General features: G+C 40.8%; 1 protein-coding gene across 4 annotated transcripts in view; it reads right to left on the bottom strand.

Moving 5' to 3' along the window:
* Positions 1–23,058, bottom strand: part of LOC126275794 (protein FRA10AC1 homolog) — a 51,610-nt gene that overhangs the window by 25,402 nt on the left and 3,150 nt on the right. For 3 of the 4 annotated variants that reach the window (XM_049977231.1, XM_049977229.1, XM_049977228.1), the window contains exons 2-3: positions 11,034–11,184; positions 10,704–10,869 (exon numbers count right to left, since the gene is read on the bottom strand). In XM_049977231.1, coding sequence (XP_049833188.1) covers positions 10,704–10,869; positions 11,034–11,182 — 315 coding nt within the window. In that variant the 5' untranslated portion in view covers positions 11,183–11,184. Of the gene's footprint in view, positions 1–10,703; positions 10,870–11,033; positions 11,185–18,098; positions 18,132–23,058 lie in introns of all 4 variants that reach the window. The other variant, XM_049977230.1, reaches the window with a different exon arrangement.

Consider the following 23,058-nt stretch of genomic DNA (forward strand, 5'->3'; position numbering starts at 1 on the left):
CAGGTGCCAAAGACCACATTTCCATGAAGCAGACTGGATGCTGCACCACGATAATGTGCGGCTGCATATTGCCCATGTTGTTTCCGAATATCTTGCAAAAATCAACGTGAAATGCTTCCTTCACCCTCCCTATAGTCCGGATTTAGCCCCATGTGACTTTTTTCTATTCCCCAACATGAACACATGTCTTCGTGGGAGGCATTATCAATCACCAGAAGCAGTGGTGAAGGCTGCTGAGACAATTTTGAAGCACCTCTCCAAAAATGGTTTCCAGTATGTATCTGAAGACTTGCAGAAACAATGGGACAAGTGCATCACATTCATGGGAGACTACTTCGAGAAGGACCAACAAAATTATGAGGATGAGTAAAGGTATGTTGTTAAAAAAATTACGATCATTCTTTATTGAACAACCCTCGTAAAAGAAAATTCGCAGATGGTGCTTCACATGATCCAGCACAAGGTATACCAAGACTTCTTCTGGAAGTGCAAATCTCATTGGAAGTCATGTATCAATTGTTGTTGTTGTGGTCTTCAGTCCTGAGACTGGTTAGATGCAGCTCTCCATGCTACTCTATCCCGTGCAAGCTTCTTCATCTCCCAGTACCTACTGCAACCTACATCCTTCTGAATCTGCTTAGTGTATTCATCTCTTGGTCTCCCTTTACGATTTTTACCCTCCACACTGCCCTCCAGTACTAAACTGATGTTCCCTTGATGCCTCAGAACATGTCCTACCAACCGATTCCTTCTTCTAGTCAAGTTGTGCCACAAACTCCTCATCCCCCCAATTCTATCCAATACCTCCTCATTAGTTATGTGATCTACCCATCTAATCTTCAGCATTCTTCTGTAGCACCACCTTTCAAAAGCTTCTATTCGCTTCTTGTCTAAACTATTTATCGTCCATGTTTCACTTCCATACATAGTTACATTCCATACAAATACTTTCAGAAACGACTTCCTGGCACTTAAATCAATACTTGATATTAACAAATTTCTCTTCTTCAGAAATGCTTTCCTTGCCATTGTCAATCTACATTTTATATCCTCTCTACTTGACCATCATCAGTTATTTTGCTTCCCAAATAGCAAAATTCCTTTACTACTTTAAGTGTCTCATTTCCTAATCTAATACCCTCACCATCACCCGACTTAATTCGACTACATTCCATTATCCTCGTTTTGCTTTTGTTGATGTTCATCTTATACCCCCCCTTCAGGACACTGTCCATTCCGTTCAACTGCTCTTGCAAGTCCTTTGCTGTCTCTGACAGAATTACAATGTCATCGGTGAACCTCAAAGTTTTTATATCTTCTCCATGGATTTTAATGCCTACTCCGACCTTATCTTTTGTTCCCTTTACTGCTTGCTCAATATACAGATTGAACAACATTGGGGAGAGGCTACAACCCTGTCTCACTCCCTTCCCAACCACTGCTTCCCTTTCATGTCCCTCGACTCTTATAACTGCCATCTGGTTTCTGTACAAATTGTAAATAGCCCTTCGCTCCCTGTATTTTACCCCTGACAACTTCAGAATTTGAAAGAGAGTATTCCAACTAATTAATGGAAAATCTCATACAAAGATGTGAAACAATTACTAACAAAGAGATAGAGGGGCTGGCCAGTACTTACCTCAGCTCAGTACAGCCGACAGAAACACAAAAAACAACCGAAAATTTAAGTTCCTACCTTTCGGAATAAATGTTCCTTCATCAGGGAGGAGAGAGGGGAAAGAAAGGGAAGAAGGGAAAGTGGATTTAGTTATCACAACCCAGGTTATGAAGCAACAGGGAAAGGAAAACAGGGAAGGTAGCAAGGATGGAGGCATGGTTGTCAGAGGGAAGCCAAAGATATTCTACTGTAGGTACTGTGCCAGCTTCAAACCAAAGAGGATGCATACAGAAGTAAAGAGGTGTATAGTATAAAGATGTAGGATGAAAATATGCATGAATGGCTAAAGAGGAAAGGGAAAGAGGAGAAGACTGAAAAGTAAATGGGAGTGAGGTTGTTTAACGTAGGTTCAGTCCAGGGGGATGGCGGGATGAAAGGATGTGCTGGAGTGCAAGTTCCCATCTCCGCAGTTCAGAGGGACTGGTGTTGGGTGGGAGAAGCCAAATGGCACATACGGTGTAGCAGGTTCCTAGGTCCCTAGAATTATGCTGGAGGGCATGCTCCGCTACTGGGTATTGGACATCTCCTAGGCGGACAGTTCGTCTGTGTCCGTTCATGCGCTCAGCCAATTTAATTGTTGTCATACCAATGTAAAAGGCTGTGCAGTGCAGGCATGTCAGCTGATAAATGACATGTGTAGTTTCACACGTGGCCTTGAATTGTGTATGTTTTACCAGTAGCGGGGCTGGAGTAGGTGGTTGTGGGGGGATGCATGGGGCAGGTTTTGCAGCGGGTTCGGTTACAGGGGTAGGAACCGCTGAGTAGAGAAGGTAGTCTGGGAATATTGTAGGGTTTAACAAGGATGTTACGGAGGTTAGGGGGACGACGAAAGGCAACTCTGGGTGGTGTGGGGAGAATTTTGTCAAGGGATGATCTCATTTCAGGGGTTGACTTGAGAAAGTCATATCCCTGGCGGAGTAATTTATTGATGTATTCGAGGGCAGGATAATATTGGGTGACAAGGGGGATGCTTCTGTGTGGTCTGAGGGTAGGAATATTGTTGTTGGACGGGGAGGAATGTATTGATCGGGAGATCTGTTTGTGGACAAGGTCTGCAGGATAGTTGCGGGAGAGGAAAGCACTGGTCAGGTTATTGGTGTAATTGTTGAGGGATTCGTCACTGGAGGAGATATGTTTGCCACGAATACCTAGGCTGTAGGGAAGGGAGCGTTTGATGTGGAATGGATGGCAGCTATCAAAGTGAAGGTACTGTTGTTTGATAGCTGGTTAGCCATTTTCCACTTCCTGTCGATCTTATTTTTGTGACATTTGTATTCCTTTTTGCCTGCTTCATTTACTGCATTTTTGTATTTTCTCCTTTCATCAATTAAATACATCCGTTATTGGATTGTTCGCTATGGCAAAGAGAGCGACGCTCAAAACTGAGCCCTATGGCACCCCATTCTCCTAGAGTTAACCATTTGTTCCATCACCTTACAGACACAGCTGGTAAGGGAAAAGGGTCGATAGCTGGAAGGCAAGAGCTTGTCCTTCTCCGGCTTAGGAATCGGGACAACAATAGATTCGCGCCAGCATGTGGGAACATGACCCTCAATCCAGATGCGATTATAAGGACGAAGACAAAAACCTTTACCCGCAGGAGAAAGGTTCTTCAGCATCTGAATATGAATAGAATCAGGCCCCGGAGTGGAGGATCGTGACCGGGCAAGTGCACTTTCGAGTTCCCGCATGGTGAATGAGGCATTATAACTTTCATGATTCGAGGAGCGGAAGTTGGGTGGCCTTGCCTCCTCTGTCTGCTTTCAGGGGAGGAAGGCATGGTGGTAATGAGCGGAGCTCGAAACCGCTGCGAAAAATCGGCCGAAGGCATTGGAAACATCCTCAGGGGCCACAAGGACGTCATTCGCGACCGTCAAGCCAGAAACTGGGGAGTGGACCTTAGTGCCAGATAGCCGACGCAGGCTACCCCAGACAACAGAAGAAGGAGTAAAACTGTTGAAGGAGCTTGTGAAAGCAGCCCAGCTGGCTTTCTTGCTTTCTTTAATAACACGACGACACTGCACTTGTAATCATTTATAATTAATACAATTCACCATTGTAGGGTGGCGTTTAAAGGTGCGTAAAGCACGTCGAGGAGCACATGTAGCGTCTCTATATGCTGCGGTCCACCAGGGGACTGGTATGCGATGTAGAGAAAAAGTGGTATGAGGGATGGAATATTCAGCAGCAGTGAGAATGACTTCCATGAGGTGTGTGACCTGACTATCGCAGCTTGCGAAGTTTTGATCCTGAAATGTCGCCCTGGAAGAGAAAAGCTCCCAGTTTGCTTCGGAGATGTTCCAATTAGTTGAGCATGGAGATGAGGTATGATGCAGCAGATAAATAACACAAGGGAAGTGGTCGCTTGAATATGTATCAGAAAGAGTGTACCACTCAAACCGACGTGCAAGGTGGGTAGTACATAAGAGAGGTCTAAATGGGAATAGGTGTGAGCTGTGTCCGAAAAAAAAGTAGGGGCGCCAGTATTGAGGCAGACAAGATTGAGGTGGTTGAAAAGGTCTGCTAACAGGGAGCCTCTCGGGCAGGATGCTTGAGAGCCCCAAAGGGGATGGTGGGCATTGAAGTCTCCAGTCAACAAAAATGGTGCAGGTAGCTGAGCAATAATTTGCATCATGTCTGCCCTAGGAACGGCAGACGACGATGGAGTGTAAACAGTACAAATAGAAAATATGAAAGTGGGGAGAGTAATTCGGACGGCAACTGCCTGCAGATCGGTGTGCAATGTGACGGGATTGTAGTAGATATCATCCTGGACCAGCAACATAACCCCTCCATTAGCCGGAATATCTGCCACAGGGGGTAGGTCAAAACGCAGAGAGGTATAGTGTGCCAAGTCAATACGATCGCATGGACATAGCTTCGTTTCCTGGAGAACTACTCAGAGCGGACAGTGCAAGCGTAGCAGCAACTTCAAGTCCTCTCGATTGGAATGAATGTAGTGAATATTCCAATGAAGAAGTGCCATCGTGAGAAGAAAAAGAAAAAGGAAAAGCAAGAAGGGGTCACCTCGAAGGCCGCTGAGGGCCTGGCTTTCAGCGAGCACTGCTGCCGCTATCAATAGGCGGAGAGTCATCGTCCATTTTGTCAATAGGTTCGTTGGTCACCATGTTAAGATGGTTGAGAGGGGGAGCTTCCTCCACCTGTGAACGGCCAGATGTTTGGCTACCAGCCGTGTGGCCACACGAAACAGATGACGGCCTGGGGCGGCAACCGCTGGGTGGCGCAGGAGAAGAAACACGCCATGGTGGAGAAGAACTTTTCTTCCTATGAGCCTTCTTGGAAGGTCATTTAGTACTGGTCGATGACTGGGAGTGCGAGGTACGTAAGAAGTCTTCAAGGGGCGGTTCCTTCTTGAAGGCTCGTGTATCTGACTTCTGGGTCTGAAGTCTTGGCAGAAGCTGATGAAGGTGCTTGTGTCGTAGGGGTGACGAGAGAAAGACGAGATGTTAACCGGGAGATCTTAGCACCGGCCGAACGGACGACCATAGCGCTAAAGGTCAGATCGCATGTCTGCGTCGATACCTCCCTGGTAGGCCGAGGAGAGGAGAGGCGAGGACGGTACTGTATTTCCCTGCTGGGAGCAGTGTGGGCTTCCCATTAGCAAGAAGCTTGCGAGCAGCCGAGGTGGACACTTTCTCTTTGACCCAAATTTCCTGTTTTGCAGCATTCATCTTGTAGATGGGACAGTCACGACAGGACGCTGCATGGTCACCCTGACAGTTCACGCAATGAGGAGACGGAGGTGGACAGTCACCCTCACGGGTGTCCCCATCACAAGTGACGCATTTAGCCGCATTAGAACAAGACTTGCGGGTGTGGTTAAAACGCTGACACTGGTAACAGCGCGTAGGTGTCGGGACATAGGGGCAAACAGAAATAACCTCATAGCCTGCTTTGATGCGTGACGGCAGCTGAACACTATCAAAGGTCAAGAAAAGTGTCTGGGTCGGTACAAGGTCATTGCTGATCTTTTTAATGACCCTGTGGACAGCCGTCACGCCCTGCTCAGCGAGGAAAGACTGAATCTCCTCGTCAGTCAATTCGTCGAGTGATCTAGTACATACCACACCACGCGACGAATTCAAAGTGCGGTGAAGCTCCACCCGGACAGGGAACATGTACACGAGTGTGGTCCAAAGGAGTTTCTGTGCCTGAAAGGTGCTCTCAGTTTCCAACAACAAGGTACCGTTACCCATCCTGGTACAAGACTTGACAGGTCCGGTTATGGCATCTACGCCCTTCTGAATAACGAAAAGGTTGACAGATGAAAAATCCTTTCCGTCCTCAGATCTAGAAACTATGAGGAACTTTGGGGCAGGAGGTAGTACTTTTGTCACTGGTGGCTGGTCAAGTTACTGTTTTTGGGCAGAAGTCAAGAGAGAAAAAGAAGAGAAATCCGTTGCGGATGAATCCCCCATGATTGCCAGCGTCTCCAATGCCACGGTGCTTCCTTGTGGGGACCCTCTCAGAGGGTGCTCCCACCTTAGGTGAATGTTTACACCTCGAGTTCAAATGGCTCTGAACACTATGGGATTTAACATCTGAGGTCATCAGTCCCCTAGAACTTAGTACTACTTAAACCTAACTAACCTAAGGACATCACACATATCCATGCCCGAGGCAGGATTCGAATCTGCAACCGTAGCAGTCGCTCGGTTCCAGACTGAAGCGCCTAGAACTGCTCGGCCACAACGGCCGGCTACACCTCAGGTCATACATCCCGAGTAACAGATGGAGGGACCAATCGGCATGGTCAGAAGGTGTCAACTCGGGCAATCACCCCTCCCTGGGCCTGGCCTTTACCAGGGGGTACGCACGGGCCCTACTTGTCTACCCAGGGCAGGGAATTACGCTTTACCGCGTCACTGGCTATGCGTCCGAATGCATGGGTCGGCCTTCAGGCACGCACAGGGAGGAAAGAAGAAAAGGAAAAAAAAGGGAGAGAAAGGACAGACTGTCTTAAACGCCGGGGCAAAGACCATAGGGTGGACAAGAAGGCAAGGTAAAAGGTAAGGAAGACAGTGAGAGAGGGAGAAGGACAAAGAAAGGAAACAAACAAAGGAAGGAAGAAACCAGAATAAGCGAAAAACCAAAATGACCACAAATGTAAGTCGTTGAACCGTCCGTCTCCGGACGCCGGTGTGAACTACCCCCTTGAGGGGGAGGGACTCCTTTTAGTCACCTCTTACGTCAGGCAGGAATACCTCGGGCCTATTCTTACCCTGGACCCGCAGGGGTTATCACCCCTGGTTGTTGGGCTGTATGATGGGCAACAGTCATGTTGGTATCCCACTGCTATCAGGGATGTCTCCAGACATGTCTTTGGCTTGGAATCTCATTGATTGAAGCAGAACTGTCTTCAGCAGTGAGTCGCATTTCGAACTGACGCTCAATGACCAGCGAAGACATGTCTGGTGATGTCTTGACCAGCGGCGGGATAACAACCTGACTGTTGCCTACCATACAGTCCGACAACCAGGAGCGGTGGTCACGGGTGCCATTTCCTTTAATAGCAGGATTCCTTTAATTGTCATTCAAGGCACCCTTAAAGCATGTTGGTACGTCAACAAAATTCTATGCCATGTTTTGTTGCCCCTCATAGAAAGCCATTCTGGGATTACATTTCAGCAAGATAAAGCCCACCTGCAAATGGAGGGAGTTCCTGTAGCTTGCCAAACCCTACCTTGGCCAGCAAGTTTGCCAAACCTCTTCCCAGTTGAGAATGTTTGGAGCACTATGGACAGAGCTCTACAATCATCTCAGGATTTTGATGATCTAATGCTCCAACTGGACAGAATTTGGCATTATGTCCCTCAGGAGGCATGCCGAATAACTTCTTGCATAAGGGCCAGACAAGGACCCAACAAGTGATTGACTTTTCAATTTATGAAGCTTTTTCTCTGGAATACATCATCCAATTTTCCTATTAACTGTAATCATTTGGTCGTCTGTACATGTACATCACATCTACCAATATCCTTCCTATTCATAGAATGCCTTCATGGCGTGTCTTTTTGAGAGTGTACATATACAAATCCTCTCCTATGTCTCATGTCTCAACTTTAAAATGGCTTGATATTAACAAAAGAAAAGAAACCAAATATCAACACACTACAATAACAAGACATTCTTGTCAAACTATTATATTACACAGCCGAAAGAGCAAAAGAGGGATGTTTAGAGGTTCATATGGTTATAGATGAATATATATTACACTAAAAAGTAAAATTAAATATGAACCAGCCACAGTACAGAAGACACGTTGAGCAGCAATAAAAAACACTCCCCCACCCCCCTGTTAGATGTGTTGTAACTTAATTATTGATATAAGTCATTCAAAAGTCCAAGAAAGAATAAACACAGCTGCTTATCTATCTTCATGTCTCTCACACACTTACAGTATGGTAGGTATGGTATGAACATAAAACAACTAATACTCTGATTAGCAAAAGAATGACACTTTTGCTATTTATTTTCATAAAGTTGAAACGAATACAAAGTTCAAGAAGGCAGATGGCCGGGAGAGAAAACTTACAGTCCACAAAATGCCATCATCACAGAATTTTTCTAAATCCGTAACTACACTGCTATACTTGCAAATAGTGCTAGCTGATTAAGTGCTAAATAAATTTGAAGCCTTCACATGCTTTACACAGAATGCTGGCAGTATTTATGTAAGGAAATTTGCTAAAGCTTTGATTTTACGTAATGACTGTGCAAAATGTACTTGTATACTTTAAACTTAAGAATTTTCAGACTATCAGCTAAATCTAAATCTCGATAAGTGGAAGAGACACAAGCATTTCCTCATTTTAACTTCCATTCGTTGTTATATTTTTGATTGTCATTCTCACTTGATATTTTGTAACTCTCAGGAGCCTATTAACACACATATTAACACATAATTTCATCTAAGTCTCTCATACATTAGCTTAGTAGAAATTATTTATAATTTTATTCTTTTAATGACATTTGTTGATAAAAATTCAATTACTGAATTACATATTCCAAGGTCACCTGTCTTTTATGAGGGTTGTTCAAATCCACGGATAAGTTGTAGACAGACACTGAGAGCACCAGCTCTACTGGAACTGTTACATTATTTTTATACACTGAAGAGCCAAAGAAACTGGTACACCTGCCTAATATCATGTAGGGCCCCCAAGAGCACACAGAGTGCCGTAATGTGACGTGGTATGAACTCGAATAATGTCTGAAGTAGTGCTGGAGGGAAGTGTAGATCTCTTCTGATCAGCATGTTGCAAGGGACCCCAGATATGCCCAATAATATTTGTGTCTGGGGAGTCTGGTGACCAGTGGAAGTGTTTAAACTCATAATAGTGTTCCTGGAGACACTCTGTAGCAATTATGCATTTAAGGGGTGTCTCACTGTCCTACTGGAATGGCCCAAGTCCAGAATGCACAATGGACATGAATGGATGCAGATGATCAGACAGGATGCTTACATATATGTGTCACCTATCAGAGTCATATCTATATGTAGCAGGGGTCCCATATTACTCCAATTACATATGCCCCACAACACTCCAGAGCCTCCAAAAGCCTGAACAGTCACCAGCTGACATGCAGGGTCCATGGATTCATAAAGTTGTCTCCACATCCATACATGCCCATTTACTTATTACAATTTGAAATGAGACTTGTCCGACCACACAACAAGTTTCCAGTCATCAACAGTCCAATGTCAGTGTTGAAGGGCCCAGGCAAGGCTAAAGCCTTGTGTTGTGCAGTCATCAAGGGCACACGAGTTTTGTTGAATGGTTCACATGCTGACACTTGGTGACCCAGCACTGAAATCTGCTTTGTGTTGTGCAGTCATCAAGGGCACACGAGTTTCGTTGAATGGTTCACATGCTGACACTTGGTGGCCCAGCACTGAAATCTGCAGCAATTTGCGGAAGGGTTGCACTTCTCTCATGTTGGACGATTCTCTTCAGTCATCATTATTCCAGTTCTTGCAGTACTTTTACCGGCTGCAGTGATGTCACACTCGTGAAATGATCATACTGAAAAATCCCCACCTCATCGCTACCTCGGAGATGCTGTGTCCCATCGCTCGGGTGTCAACTATAACACCATGTTCAAACTCACTTAAATCTCGATAACCTACCATTGTAGCAGCAGTAACCGACTGCAACAGTAACTGACAGCAGCACCGTATTCTGCCAACTTAAATATCTCTGTATTTGAATACACATGCCTATACAAGTTTCTTTGGCGCTTCAGTGTATTTTTTTTTTTTTTTAATTTTAATTTATAAAATAAAAATGATAAATGTGGCAATTATCCACTCACAGGTCCAATTTATTAATAATAAATGGATTAAAAAATTATGAAAGCACTTACTACCCAATAGAGCTGGATTTTCAGTGATCTGGCTATCTCAGACATGGAAAAAAACGAGACTCTCACCAGCAAGTTTTTCTTGTTTTAACAGAGCAATTTGACTGACTGCCACAATTATTTATTCAATCTTTCCTACAAATTTCTTGAAACTTGTTTTAAGATCTCATACTCCTGACAAATATCAAAGCTGCAGCTTCAGTGAGCAACTACAGCAGTTTTGCGAAAGATATACTAGATGACTACTACATCAAATAACTAGCTCTAACAATCACATTTTATTTTATACTGAAATATTTTAATTTTATGTATAATTAATGAAAACTTTCCCTTCCACATGAAAAAGGTTGTGGTCTAGGAGCCCTGTTTATAACACACCACCACGGATAAAATTACAGCAAAAAATTAGGTTTCTTGCAAATTTTGTGAAAATACACTGAATACAAATGTATTTCATAGTAATTATTGTGTTCCATTAATTACTCACTACTGACACATACAGAACACCATTTTATTTTAGCAGAGTATGAATTATCAGTTTTTTATATGATGTTTTTGTACGTCCATTTATCTCAAGTGAGAAACAATGAGGGATCAATGACTTGAATTATTACATATAAAAATCACATTTTATATTTACCTTGTTTTCCTTGTATCTGCTAAGGTCACAAATACAATATTCTTTGAATAATTTGTCATAATATTTCTTAGCTAATTGGGCTTCCCAGGAATCCGGAATATCATCATCATCCCACAGAAACCGATGATTCTCCCGGATAACATCACTATCACATTTATCTCGAGACCTACATTTTTTAATTGATAATAAAGCAGACATAATAAAATAGCTTGGCTTAAATTTTATTTTAGTCTAAAACAGTGCAAACCAGTATTAATACAATTACAGAGTAACTTCAGAATGTTTTCATTAAGACTTAAGATATGTTAACTTTACTGTGGACACTCCTACCTGTCTCTTCTTAACAGTGATGTGCTGCCCTTACGGCTTAACAAATATTCATTGATGAGCTTCTTGTGGAGATCATATGGATTTAATGATGCCAGTGATGATTTAATATACATCAGTGATCTCTTACGTTGTGGCATGCAATCCATCATGGCTGTGCAAACAGACACAAAGTATTAAAGGTCTGCTTACTTTATTGCTGAATAATGGTGTGATGAGCTATTAAAAATGACTTTATTCCAAAAATTACTGGCAACATATTGTCTAGAAACGAAGCAGAATTGATTTCCAATGCAACTTGTCCAGCTTAGATGAAATAGAGAGAGAGAGAGAGAGAGAGAGAGAGAGAGAGAGAGAGTGAGAGAGAGAGAGAGGGGGGGGGGTTGGGTTCTATGAAGAGACCCCACATGAATAAAACCTTTTTACTGTTGTTAGTAAATGCTCAGTCAGTTACATGTTGCAAGCTTTGGTGAGAACACAATTTATACTTCTTTTTTTTTTTTTTTTTTTGGGGGGGGGGGGGGAGGGGGAGTAGAGGGGGGGAGAGGGGGGGGGGGTTACATTTTACTGTCTGTGTGATGGAGATGTCATTATAGATGGAGAATAAGCCTTGGATTGAACATGTACATTGATGGGGTAGAAAACAGAATGTAACTTCATTTAAGGAACCATCCCAACATTTCGCTTAATGACTAGTGAAAACCATTAAAAAACCTTAACCATCTTGTTTACATAGAAGATGGTTCCTAACAGGTGCAAATTACATTATTGTCAGCTTTCCTCTGAATACCCAGTATAGTTATGTGTCCATTATATACTCATCCAGGAACCCTGTCACTTGTACAGCTAAGATCTGGATTTGTTGTTTGTCCCAGAATTTTTCAAGTCTTTCTGTCTTCCTAGAAAGAGGAAGGAGTTGCTGTTTGTAATCCCAAGGAATTAATTATTTTTGAATGTATGTTTGGAAGAAGTTTAAAGACATTCCTCTTCATATTTCATGCATATGTTGGGAGTCCCTGGAATTCTAGGACCAGCAGCATTGTATTATGCGAGGGTGGATTTCCTGTTTTGAGTAGTGTCAGATATGAGTTATTCTTACATACATTTAAAATAAAAAAAAAAAAAAAAAAAAAAAAACACTGCAATACCCAGAAAGGGAGGAGGAAACAAAGTGAAACAACTTAATGGGTTGAAATGGTGTGTGATGTTATTTCAGTGATTATGAAATGTAGTCAGTTTTACAAGGAGCTTGGCAGTATGAGCCCATGGGGAAGGTGTCGTAGAGCTGTTGTATCCTCTCCTGAGACAAGTTGGCCAACAACTGTTGTAACTGGTGCTTGACATCCTGAATACTGGCACTGGGATGCAGTTGATATCCAGATTGGTCTCACACATTATATTGGAACAGGTTTGAGGATTTTGTTGGCCACGGGACTACCTCAGCATCATGAAGACAGTTTATAGTGACACTTGCTCTGTATGGATGAGCATTGTTGTCTTGAAAAGTGGCACCACAATACCTCCAAATGAATGATGATAAATGAGGATGCTGTATGCCTGTGACATACCATTGTGCCATTTGAGTTCTCTCAGTTACTGCTACTGCCACCTGAAGTCACACTCGATGGCTTTCCGCACCTTGAAGCAGAGTAACACTGCTGTGGCTCTCCAAACTATTGGAAATATGTGGGCTTTTCCACTATCATGATCATAATTAGCAACAATGGTCAACTAAGGTGGTGCGGAACCACAATTCAGTGCTGAACACAATGCTACACCATTCATCAGCAGCTCACACTTCACAGTCACATCATCACCAAATATGCAGCTATTTATGTTGCGGTGTTGACAGCGCCCTCTGCATGGGGGGTTAATTCCTAGCATTGATTTTGATAGTCTACAATCAAAGGTGCGGGATGACACAGAAGAATTCTGCAGGGAGTTCATTGCTTAATATTAGCAGCCCACGACTGCATGTTTTTCTTTTCTTTTTTTTTTTCTTTTTTTTTCCTGTCTGTGACTCAACATCCTATATGGTGAGTGGCAACTACCCTTTTCATAATACTGTTATATTCCATGCTGGATTTTCCAGTGTTATATTATGAATAAAAACACATGACACTGCAATGTTCTACAATACTTATTGTAAAACCAGTTTTTGGCTGTTATGCCATCAAGGGTATGAAGATAAATGTATGTGACTGTAAAATTTTGTAAGATCAAAGATTTTAAACTAGTGAATTACACAGTATTTTAGTTGATTTCCTAAGATGAAAATTGTTAATGTATGGTTCAGGACTAAAATAAGAGGAATTATTTAAGTGAAAATGTGATGTAAAATTATTGAACTTAGATAAAACATATGACACATTAAAAAATGTACTATATACCAAATTACAACAATTGTTCTGAGAAGAAAATAAATTGAACAATACACTGTGGCATGTTCCCAGGGAGTGGCTGACTAAAATAATTCTCTCTTTAACAAGTCCAATGTTATAAACAGGTAAGATACACAAATGAGGTCAAACGGGTAAGTGAAACAACTATCATTACATAAAGAACAATTTTTAACAGGGCAACTGCAACTTTAGTAACTGGTATAAAGGACTTGTGAGTAGGAGGAGAAATTTCCAACATGGTCTGGATGGGATTACAAGTGGCACTTCCAGTAAGAAGTGGCGAATGAGGGAACCGTGTATGATCGGTACTAAGCTTAGGAAAATGGACATATGTTTATCAATTTCCATTATTTCACAGCAGTTCATCTCTGTCCCTTTAAGGATGTGATGAAAGACTTCATGTTGCACCTTGTTAACTGTGGCCTTCTTTAAATGTGTGATCTGCAAAAGTAGAGCCTCCTTGCCAAGTTTCCAGCTTCTATGGTATTTCTTCAAATGTGTGTATATTGCCCCGCCAGACTGACCTACATAGAATTTGCCACAATTATCAGAATTCTGCTCTTTTCTGAGGCTGGAGAGCTTTTTTTACCATTGGGCAAAAAGTGACCAATAGTAATGTGTACATAAAATGATGTTTTAAAGCCTCTGGGAATTTAAACTTTCTAACCACATTGAGAGACTTTTTCAAAACATGGGTGAAGAAGACAGGAAACCTGTTTCTGCTTTTTTTCGTGCATTATGGGGTCCACTAAAGCAGGAGAGTAGCCACTGTTTAAGTTTTTTTTATCTATCGAAGTCAGTTTATATGTGACGATGAAGTTAACAGCCGAAAATCAGTTTGTAAAAATAATAAATATTGTAGAATATTCCACCAGTATCACATATGTTTTCATTCATAATGTATAAGATTTTGTATCAGGAATTGGTGGAACAGTGAATCAATGCTACTAACAACATAATTAGAGACCTGCGCAATAACATGAGTCCACAAAACACCTAATGCTGACTTCTGTTTTGATAACTCCAGGAATTTCGACGCGAAGAGTATCAAAACTGTACTGAGAGATTTCAGTTGGAGAAGCACAAGTTGGGGCTATGAAAATACAGACATGAATGGAGATGAACTGGAAGGCTGTGTGGAAACTTGTAGGATTCTAAGCTGAACCCATCTTTTCAAGGTGGGTAATGGCAGAAGAGCTGTAATCCAGGAAATGTTTTCGTTAGTTTACGAGCAGCTGAGAAACTGAAAAACAACATAAACCTATAATGAGTATAACAACTGGAATTATTAACCCAGCAAGCTTGCAACATTCAAAAACACAAGCTGGGAAAATTTCTCAAAAGAACTGGACAAAGAAGTTGCAAAACTTAAAAGAGACTCCAAAGTAATATGAGGATTTCGTAGCTCCAGTAAGAAAGGTGTCCCGAAAGAAAGTACCTCATGGGTGCAGAACACGACAAATATCCAGTCTCGACCAAGGCTCAGATACTTTACTTAAGATCTACTGCACTTAATACAAAAACAACGCACTAGCTGAAGACACCATTCAAGCAAGTGAAGAGTTGATGACATGTATTGTAGAAGGCAGAAGGGAAAAATTTGTCAAATCTTTTAGCTAATTTAGATATGGCTCAAAACAGTAGAAGGGCATGGAAACTAATTAAAATCCAAGCATTGGTCCTAAAAACCCACAAGAGGAATTCACCTTAGCAACACCAAATTAAATAGCTCATCAATACTTGAGAATATTAAAAAAGAGCAGAAGTCACAAACTAAGGAACTGTCATGATAAACTGAGAAAAAGGACTCTGACTTGTATTTCACAACAGAGTTTGTAAGTGCCATAAAGCAAATGAAAAGTATCAGGCTGCAAGACCGGATGATATTAGAACAGAGCAGCTGAAGAATTTTAGACCAGAGACTATTAAATGTCAGGGAATGAACCTAAAGATACGAAGAATTTTGGCCTCATCCCATTTTTGTGTCACCTACATAAAGTCTTTGAGAGAATGATACAGACTAGGATTTTATCAAGTGTGGATGAAACATTATTTCAGGGCAACCTGGTTTTAGACCAAAGAAATCATGCTTTGGCCAGGTCCTTATCTTAACCAACACAATGAAGATGAGTGTGAGAAAACCTAGTAACTGACACAATTTTTATAAGCATCAGCACTGCCTATGACACATGAATCACAGAAGGCTTATCCAAACACTATACAGGGCGATAAAGAAATTTCAGGCTGATAAACATATTCAGAGGTACGCTCCAAAGCAGAACATTCTGTGTAATAATGCATGGTAAGAAGAGCTGCAGGAGGTACCAGAAGAAATGATTACTTCAAGAAAATATGTGATCACCAATTCTATATCTATATGAATGATCAATCAGATCTTCCAGATACAAGGCAATTTATCTATGTGGATGACATCTGTGATGGCCCAAGGGAGCGCCTTTGAGGAAGCTGAAATCAAAATAAGCAAACACATGAAATTCTGGGAGAGTATTATGAGCAGAATCATCTCAACCACAATCCAGGAGAGACTCAAGTATGTGTTTTCACTGAAGAAACAGAGATGCTTGAAGAAAACTGAATGTTAAATGCAGAGGGTCAGAACTTTGGCACAGTGACAGCCCAAAATATCTGGGAATTGCTCTGGATCACATCCGGTGTTCTAGAAAACACTGGACAGGATTGAAACCAAAAATCTGCAGCACAAACAACATTTCGACAGGTTCTATGTGGGGAGCAAATCTCCAGCTTCTCTGGTCAACTGCATTATGAATGTTTTTCTATGGGAGAGTATCAAGCACCAGTGTGGGGAGCTTCACTCCACACCATGCATTTGAATGTGGCCTTAAACGAGTCAGTGTGCTTGGTTAGAGGGTATTGTGGACCAGCCCCAGTCAAATAGTGGTATACTTTTGCTGGCATTAAACCCCCATCCTCAATATGCAGACTGATGGGAGAAACGGAACAAACCCAAGACACAGCTGCAGCACATTGTCTTAAGTCCCCTCCTAAGCAAGAGGGCTTCGGTCCAAGGGAAGAAATTAGCTGCAGTTACTACCCACCCTGCCCTACTTGGAGAAGCCCTAATAGAAACAGGATTCTCAACTGCAGATCAAATCTGATCTCATGTGGGTATGAGTAGTAAGTTACATGCAGCTGTGGGGCAGTCCAGACACTTAATCACCTACTTGCACACTAAAACACATATGAATCTTCTACTCTGGATAGTGTTTTAAATGCCACCATAAAAGGTTGCAGAATTCTGGGGAGGAAAAGTGTGATGTCTTTCCCTCAGGCACACAAAAAGTAAGTAAATAATCTCAACTTCGGAGCAGGATCACATAGCAATAACCAGTGAAAGTACTAGAGTGATAATGAATATCAAGGTGAGCAGAAATAGTGAATTCAACTCAGACCACTAACTCTCCAAAGTTCAAATCTGCTCACCCACATCAATTTAAATGAAAGGTCCATACAAAATGACTAAATACAGCAATAACTGGATGAATATCATCCAAGATACCATTAAAAACTTCAGAGAAACAAAATTATACCATTTGGACAGAGAGCTGGCAAGGCCTCAACATGACAAATAATAAAGGTGCTCAGAAGACACTTTGTCTAGCAAAGAATAAACAAGCAGTCTGGTGGAATAGGAGCATACGCTTGTGAAGAGATCTGTGCCATGGAAAAGATAAGAATGTTCTGAAAAGATGAAACACCGGTCACAATTTAAACACTATGGAAAAGACACATCGCAGATATTTTGAAGAGCAAAATAATCATCTGAAAAAGTGAAGTTGGAAGTTATTCAGAACATTTATCAAAAGCAATTCCAGAGATTTCTACCACACTTTTAAGAACAAAGTTCATGTGTACCAAGCCCCATCAACTGTTTTCAGGGTAAAGCTGAACCGATAAACCAGGGAAACTGCAAGATATTTGCCAGATATTTTCTAATCTCCTTGTGTTAGAACAGGACATGTTTCAATACAAAATCCAAAGTTTGGAAGGGTTTCAAGTCAAAAGAAGAACTACAAAATTCAAAAGGACATAGACGGAAGAACATACACAACATCACAGTAACTGCATGAAGGCATATTTTAAAACCATGTCAACACTCCTAAAAAAGAAACCATCAAAACAGATGATATGCATATTATCAGAGTCACTCATCAGTGAATTCCAAATTTGCACCCCATGTAGCAAACCCCTATTCAGATGTCAGGGAAATTATGAAAGTTCAATTCAGTAAATGTGCAAACAGAGGTTTAGACCACTACCTGACAATAATAAAATTACATTTAAAACCTCAAAGGTTCACAAAAAAGCACACTTCCCCAAATTTGACACTAATAGGATACACATGGAAAATTAGGGAAAAAACTCAAAACAATTGACAAAAACTTCAAAGCAAATTGACAGAAACAGTAAAATCACTAATTCCTCTGTAGAAGAGGAAAAAGCACCCTTGACAGAATGAAGAATGTGAGCATGCAATCCAATATTGACAGGATGCATGCAACAAATCAACACCAATAAAACAGAGGACAAATACAAAACATTCCTAATAGTGAGGAAAGAGACAGTGAAATTAATCACAAAGAAATGTGAAAATCACAAGCAAATGTGAAAAGGATCTCAATCTTACCCGTGGTCTCCTGCAATCATCCCATTTCACATCCTGTAAAACAGTGTAAAATGATCAAATGTTCTAAATCTCTCAACTGAAACATAATTAATGCAACAGGAAAGCTAACATAATTGCACAGGGATTCTTGCCTGGCTGGACACTTACAACCCCCCCCCCCCCCAAAAAAAAAAAAAAAAAAAAAGAGCCAGTCACCAGGCTAATACATTAAAAATTTCTTTCTAAAATTCTAGTGAACAAGTTGGACATTTTGCAGAATCTTAAAAGGCTTTTGTGTCATTGCCATTTAAAATAGAGAGCAAGTCTGTAGGCAAGTTAGTTGCTGCCCTCTTGTCTGAATATAAAACACAATCAACTAAATGTGATGCACTGTAATGTGTAAGCCACAAGAACCATACAACAGAGAAAATTAAGTCTTTGATGTTTCTCTGAAGATCAGAATGAAAAAAATCTATCTTAATATTACAATATTATAAATGAAAAACTTTTCTTATCATATTTCACTACACCAGTAACAAACACAAACTGAGGGTCCAGCAGGAAAGCTGCAAGATCCCATCTGGAGACAGATTTGTAAAAATCTGAATCCTGTTATGGTTTGAGTTAAATAAACTTTTTTAATCCTGGCTTGTGGCTGAGTGTTTCTAAAATTATAAACCCTATAATTGTACTACAGCCATACCTCTCAACATGTCAACTTTTGACAAGGTAGTGCTAATTACTTCGATTCCAGAATTCCTCTATGGTACAGGAGGACTTAATGAGGAGTAAAATCTTTAATCTACATTTAAAAATGCTTCTGCTATCTGTCAGACATTTTATTTCCATGGGTGCACTACCAAAGAGTTTTATAGCTTCATATTTCACATCTTTCTGTGCCAAAGTTGGATCCACTGAAAGGTAATAGTATCATTTTTCCTTCTAGTGTTGTGCTTGTGAATATGTCTGTTATTTTCGAGCTCAGGTGGATTGACAACAAATTTCACAAATTAATAAATTTACTGTGAGGCTGTTGTTAATATTAGCAGCTGCTTAAAGAAATACCTGTAAGCCCCAAATGTAATTCAAATTACTTTCTTTCGTGCAAGAAATACTTTTTGGGTAAGTAAGGTGTTGCCACAAAATACTATTCCATAAGCCATCACTGAATGAAAACAGGCCAACTACGTTAACTTAATGACTTCTACATCCCATAAGTTGACAATTATTCCTATGGCAAAAGTAGATAAACCTAATTTTTTTGGCAGCTCTACTATATAATTTTTCCAGTTTAAGGTTTAATCAATAAGCACACATAAGAACTTAGAAATTTCTATCCTGTATATTACTGCCTCTTAGTATACTATTGTAACAGGAGGTGGGTTACTGTTTTGACAGTAGAAAACTGGATGAGTTGTTTTTTCAAAGTTTTCAAGTTGGCACATTTGCGCAAAACCTGTCAGTAACTTTCATAAAAACACCATTTCCTTTTTTAAAATTATTATTATTAAGTTGAGCATCTACGGACTGTGTGGTAACAACCAATTTCATTTTAGTGTCTAGGTCTTGTTCTTGTTCCAACTATGAGTTCCTGCCAGTATCTTCTGAGCACACCAAGAAGTGCCTGTTTATGCTCTTCGGATAATGGTCCTCTCCATCTTTTGGACAAGGATGCCATTTTAAAACCTTGGTAGTTGTTCACCAACCTTCTAAATTTGTTCCTGCCAGAAATTTATCTCTCTGAGATACCGATCTGCCTAAGATCTTTTTCACATTCTTAACAACCATCTTGGCTTTGTTTTCTTAGATTGGATGAAACTCCATATTCTTTTTGCTAGTCGGGCACTGTCCATCTTCATGAGATGACTGTAAAATAACAATCATCTCTTCTTAATGGATGCTGTGATAGGTTCTGCCTTGCTGTACAAGTCCTCATTTGCTCTCATTCGCCATTGTCCATCAACCCATCTATTACCTAGGATTTTCCTTAATATCCTATGCTCTCGCTTTTCCAGCCGCTCAGCTTGACCTTTTCTATTCATGGTCAAAGTTCCAGATGCATATAAGCCCTCAATTTACAACCAAATTATAATGTCAGAACTTGGCCCCTATACTCATAGAATTTTTGTTTTGGTATTCTGTCGGTTGGTGTGCTTGGCCTAACTTCATCATCCTGACATTAATTGCTTCTTCTTCTTCTCCTAATCAATTCTCCTGGATGACTTCACCAAGATACCTGAAACTCTTAATTCGTCCAATTTTTCCCAGATTGGTGATCATCCATTCAGGTCCATCACAGATGTTTGTCATATATTTTTTCTTTTGAATAGAGATCTGAACTCCAACTTTTTCAGCAATTTCTGACAGCCTGTTGGTCTTGTTGACTGCTGACTCTATGTCGTTAGCAAAAATGGCCAGGTCATCCGCAGAGGCCAAGCAGTTAATGTACACCCTTTGTTCTTAGGATCCAGTCTGAACTGATCTTCATTTGTTTCTTCTTGGGCTAACAACTTTCTCCACAAATGAATGACATTTTCCAAAACAGGCAGACTCTGTCAGCCACATGCCAGAACAAAGGGGGAGCAATAGAGGAGTAACACCTCTTTAAAAAACTTTGGTTCAGCTGAGCCGCTGATAGTACCTTGTGAGGGCCCCTGCCAGGGTGATGGTGAAGATGGTCAATGGTTCTGAAGGTGGAAGACAACAACCATGTCCCAATGGTGGATTAAGTGGATGAACTATCTTTATTCAGCAGTGTCTGTTCTTCAGAGAAGCGGCTGTGAAGGGCGTCTCACTCCAGAGGAGTGGCCTATTATCAAGCTCCGGGGCTTTCAACCTTAGTTCTATTACCAGTAAGGATTTGTCCAACCCACACTAGTTTGAACAATCAAGCATCAAAGAATGTCGTCAAAAAAAGGACAGTACCCAGGTAATACCTCTTTGAGGGAATCTATCACTCTTAGGAGTGCAATTGGGCCTATGGATTCTGGGGAGCTGAACCTAGATGCTTTGACAACACATTATTTACTATTTCCTCTGCTGATCCTTTTTTGCTCGGCTTCACAATAATGCTTGTATTCAGCCTTCTGAGACAAATAAACTGGCAGATCATAACAAAAAGTAATAATAGTGGTGGGACAATGACAGAACCCTGTGGGCCTTCCACTGTAATTTATCCCCATGCAGATGATGTGGCATCCCTCTTTGTATTACATGACCAGTCTGGAGTAATTTTCTGCATGCTTTTTCTTAAATACAAACTAGGTCATGAATGTGCTCAACTACTTATTCCATGAAAATTTACCACTTTCTCAAACAGAAAATTACAATCTAATGTCTTTGGTAAGCCACAAAAGATAACCATTGGTGATATTTTATCATATCCTCACTAAATGCATAAAATAACACAGTAGAGTGGACCTTTTGAAATCCGAACTGTGACGACAAATGGTTCAAATGGCTCTATGCACTATGGGACTTAACAGCTGAGGTCATCAGTCCCCTAGACTTAGAGCTACTTAAACCTAAGTAACCTAAGGACATCACACACATCCATGCCCGAGGCAGGATTCGAACCTGCGACCGTAGCAGAACTGTGACTACATAAGTGTCTCATTACAACACAGGTGGGTGTCAGTCCTGGAGTACATTACCTTCTAAAAATGTTGAAAATCAGTAATGAAATGACAGTGGGCCACAGCCATTGACTTCTGTAGATTCACCCTTTTTATGGTACAAGTTATGGTATGGACCACCCTTGCTATTTTCATAGTTTATGGAAAATGCTTGCCGAGTCTCCACAATTATCTGGGCTCATATTTATTTCAGCTCTAATAGTCAATCTCCTCCTTCCTTCTCTCTCTCTGTTCGTCACCTCTGACTCCCTCCCTGCCCACATCCTCCATCCCCATTCTGTGTCCATCTCCCCTTCCCACTCCCATATCCATCTGCTACTCCCCCTATCTCTGCCCATTTCCTCCTCCTCCCCTCTCTTTTTATCTCCTCTTCTTTCTTTCTATGCCCATCTACTCATGTGTCGTGAATAGAGTTAGTACCAAAGAAGTAATAAATTCAAATTTCATGCATGGTAAGACAGTTCTTCACATATCTCATTGTTTATGACACTATACCTCCTGAACTGGGAGATGTACAATGATATAATTTTTCATGCATATTCAGTGCTATATGTGGACACTGTCTGCACAGTGTGTTGTTAATACAGCTAGTAGTAAACAAAATATAAATGAAAACATCACACCTGATGTGGCAATTTTACTGCATGAACAGCAAAATCGTAGTAAGTGATAAACTTTTTTCCTTTCATTTAGTGCAGATTGTACGCGAGAAAATTTTTCGTAAAGGTTTGAAATTATGTGTAATGTTTGTGCAAAACATCAGGTGCTCTAATTCTCAAATACTGGATGGCAGGCTTAGTAGGTACACATCACAGAATGTGTACATTAAGCAACAAATAGTGAGGAAGCATGGATTAAACACAATGAAGATAGTGTAAGCATTGTATTCATTACTTTGAATACACACAATAAAAATCAACCAAACAAAGCATTTTCACAAGTATGATAAAGTTCAAAAGTCAAAGAGCAAATGGCTTTCCTAAAGAGTAAATATTTTTCCTAATATTCTTCAAATTGGTAAGTATGCTGCATTACAAAGTTTCTAAAGTAGCCCACATTCTTCCCCAGTGTTCAAGATACCTCCTTGCCAAGCTCCACCTAAATCAGGTCAGCACGTTGGTAACAACAAATGTAAACATGAGTGATGTGGCAGTTTTACAAGCATCTTAGTGTTTATGACATCATGTATCCTGAACTGTGTGTTGTACAACTGCAAGTATATCCAGTGGTATATGTGAACACTGTCTTAAAAAATGTGAAACAAATACCATTAGCAATAAAGAAGTAATAAATTAACAGTGAAAATATACTAGACAGTAAACTTTTTCCTTTCCCCATTATATAAG

Source organism: Schistocerca gregaria, chromosome 1 (genome assembly GCF_023897955.1).
Source record: "Schistocerca gregaria isolate iqSchGreg1 chromosome 1, iqSchGreg1.2, whole genome shotgun sequence".
In the NCBI taxonomy this organism is placed as follows: domain Eukaryota; kingdom Metazoa; phylum Arthropoda; class Insecta; order Orthoptera; family Acrididae; genus Schistocerca; species Schistocerca gregaria.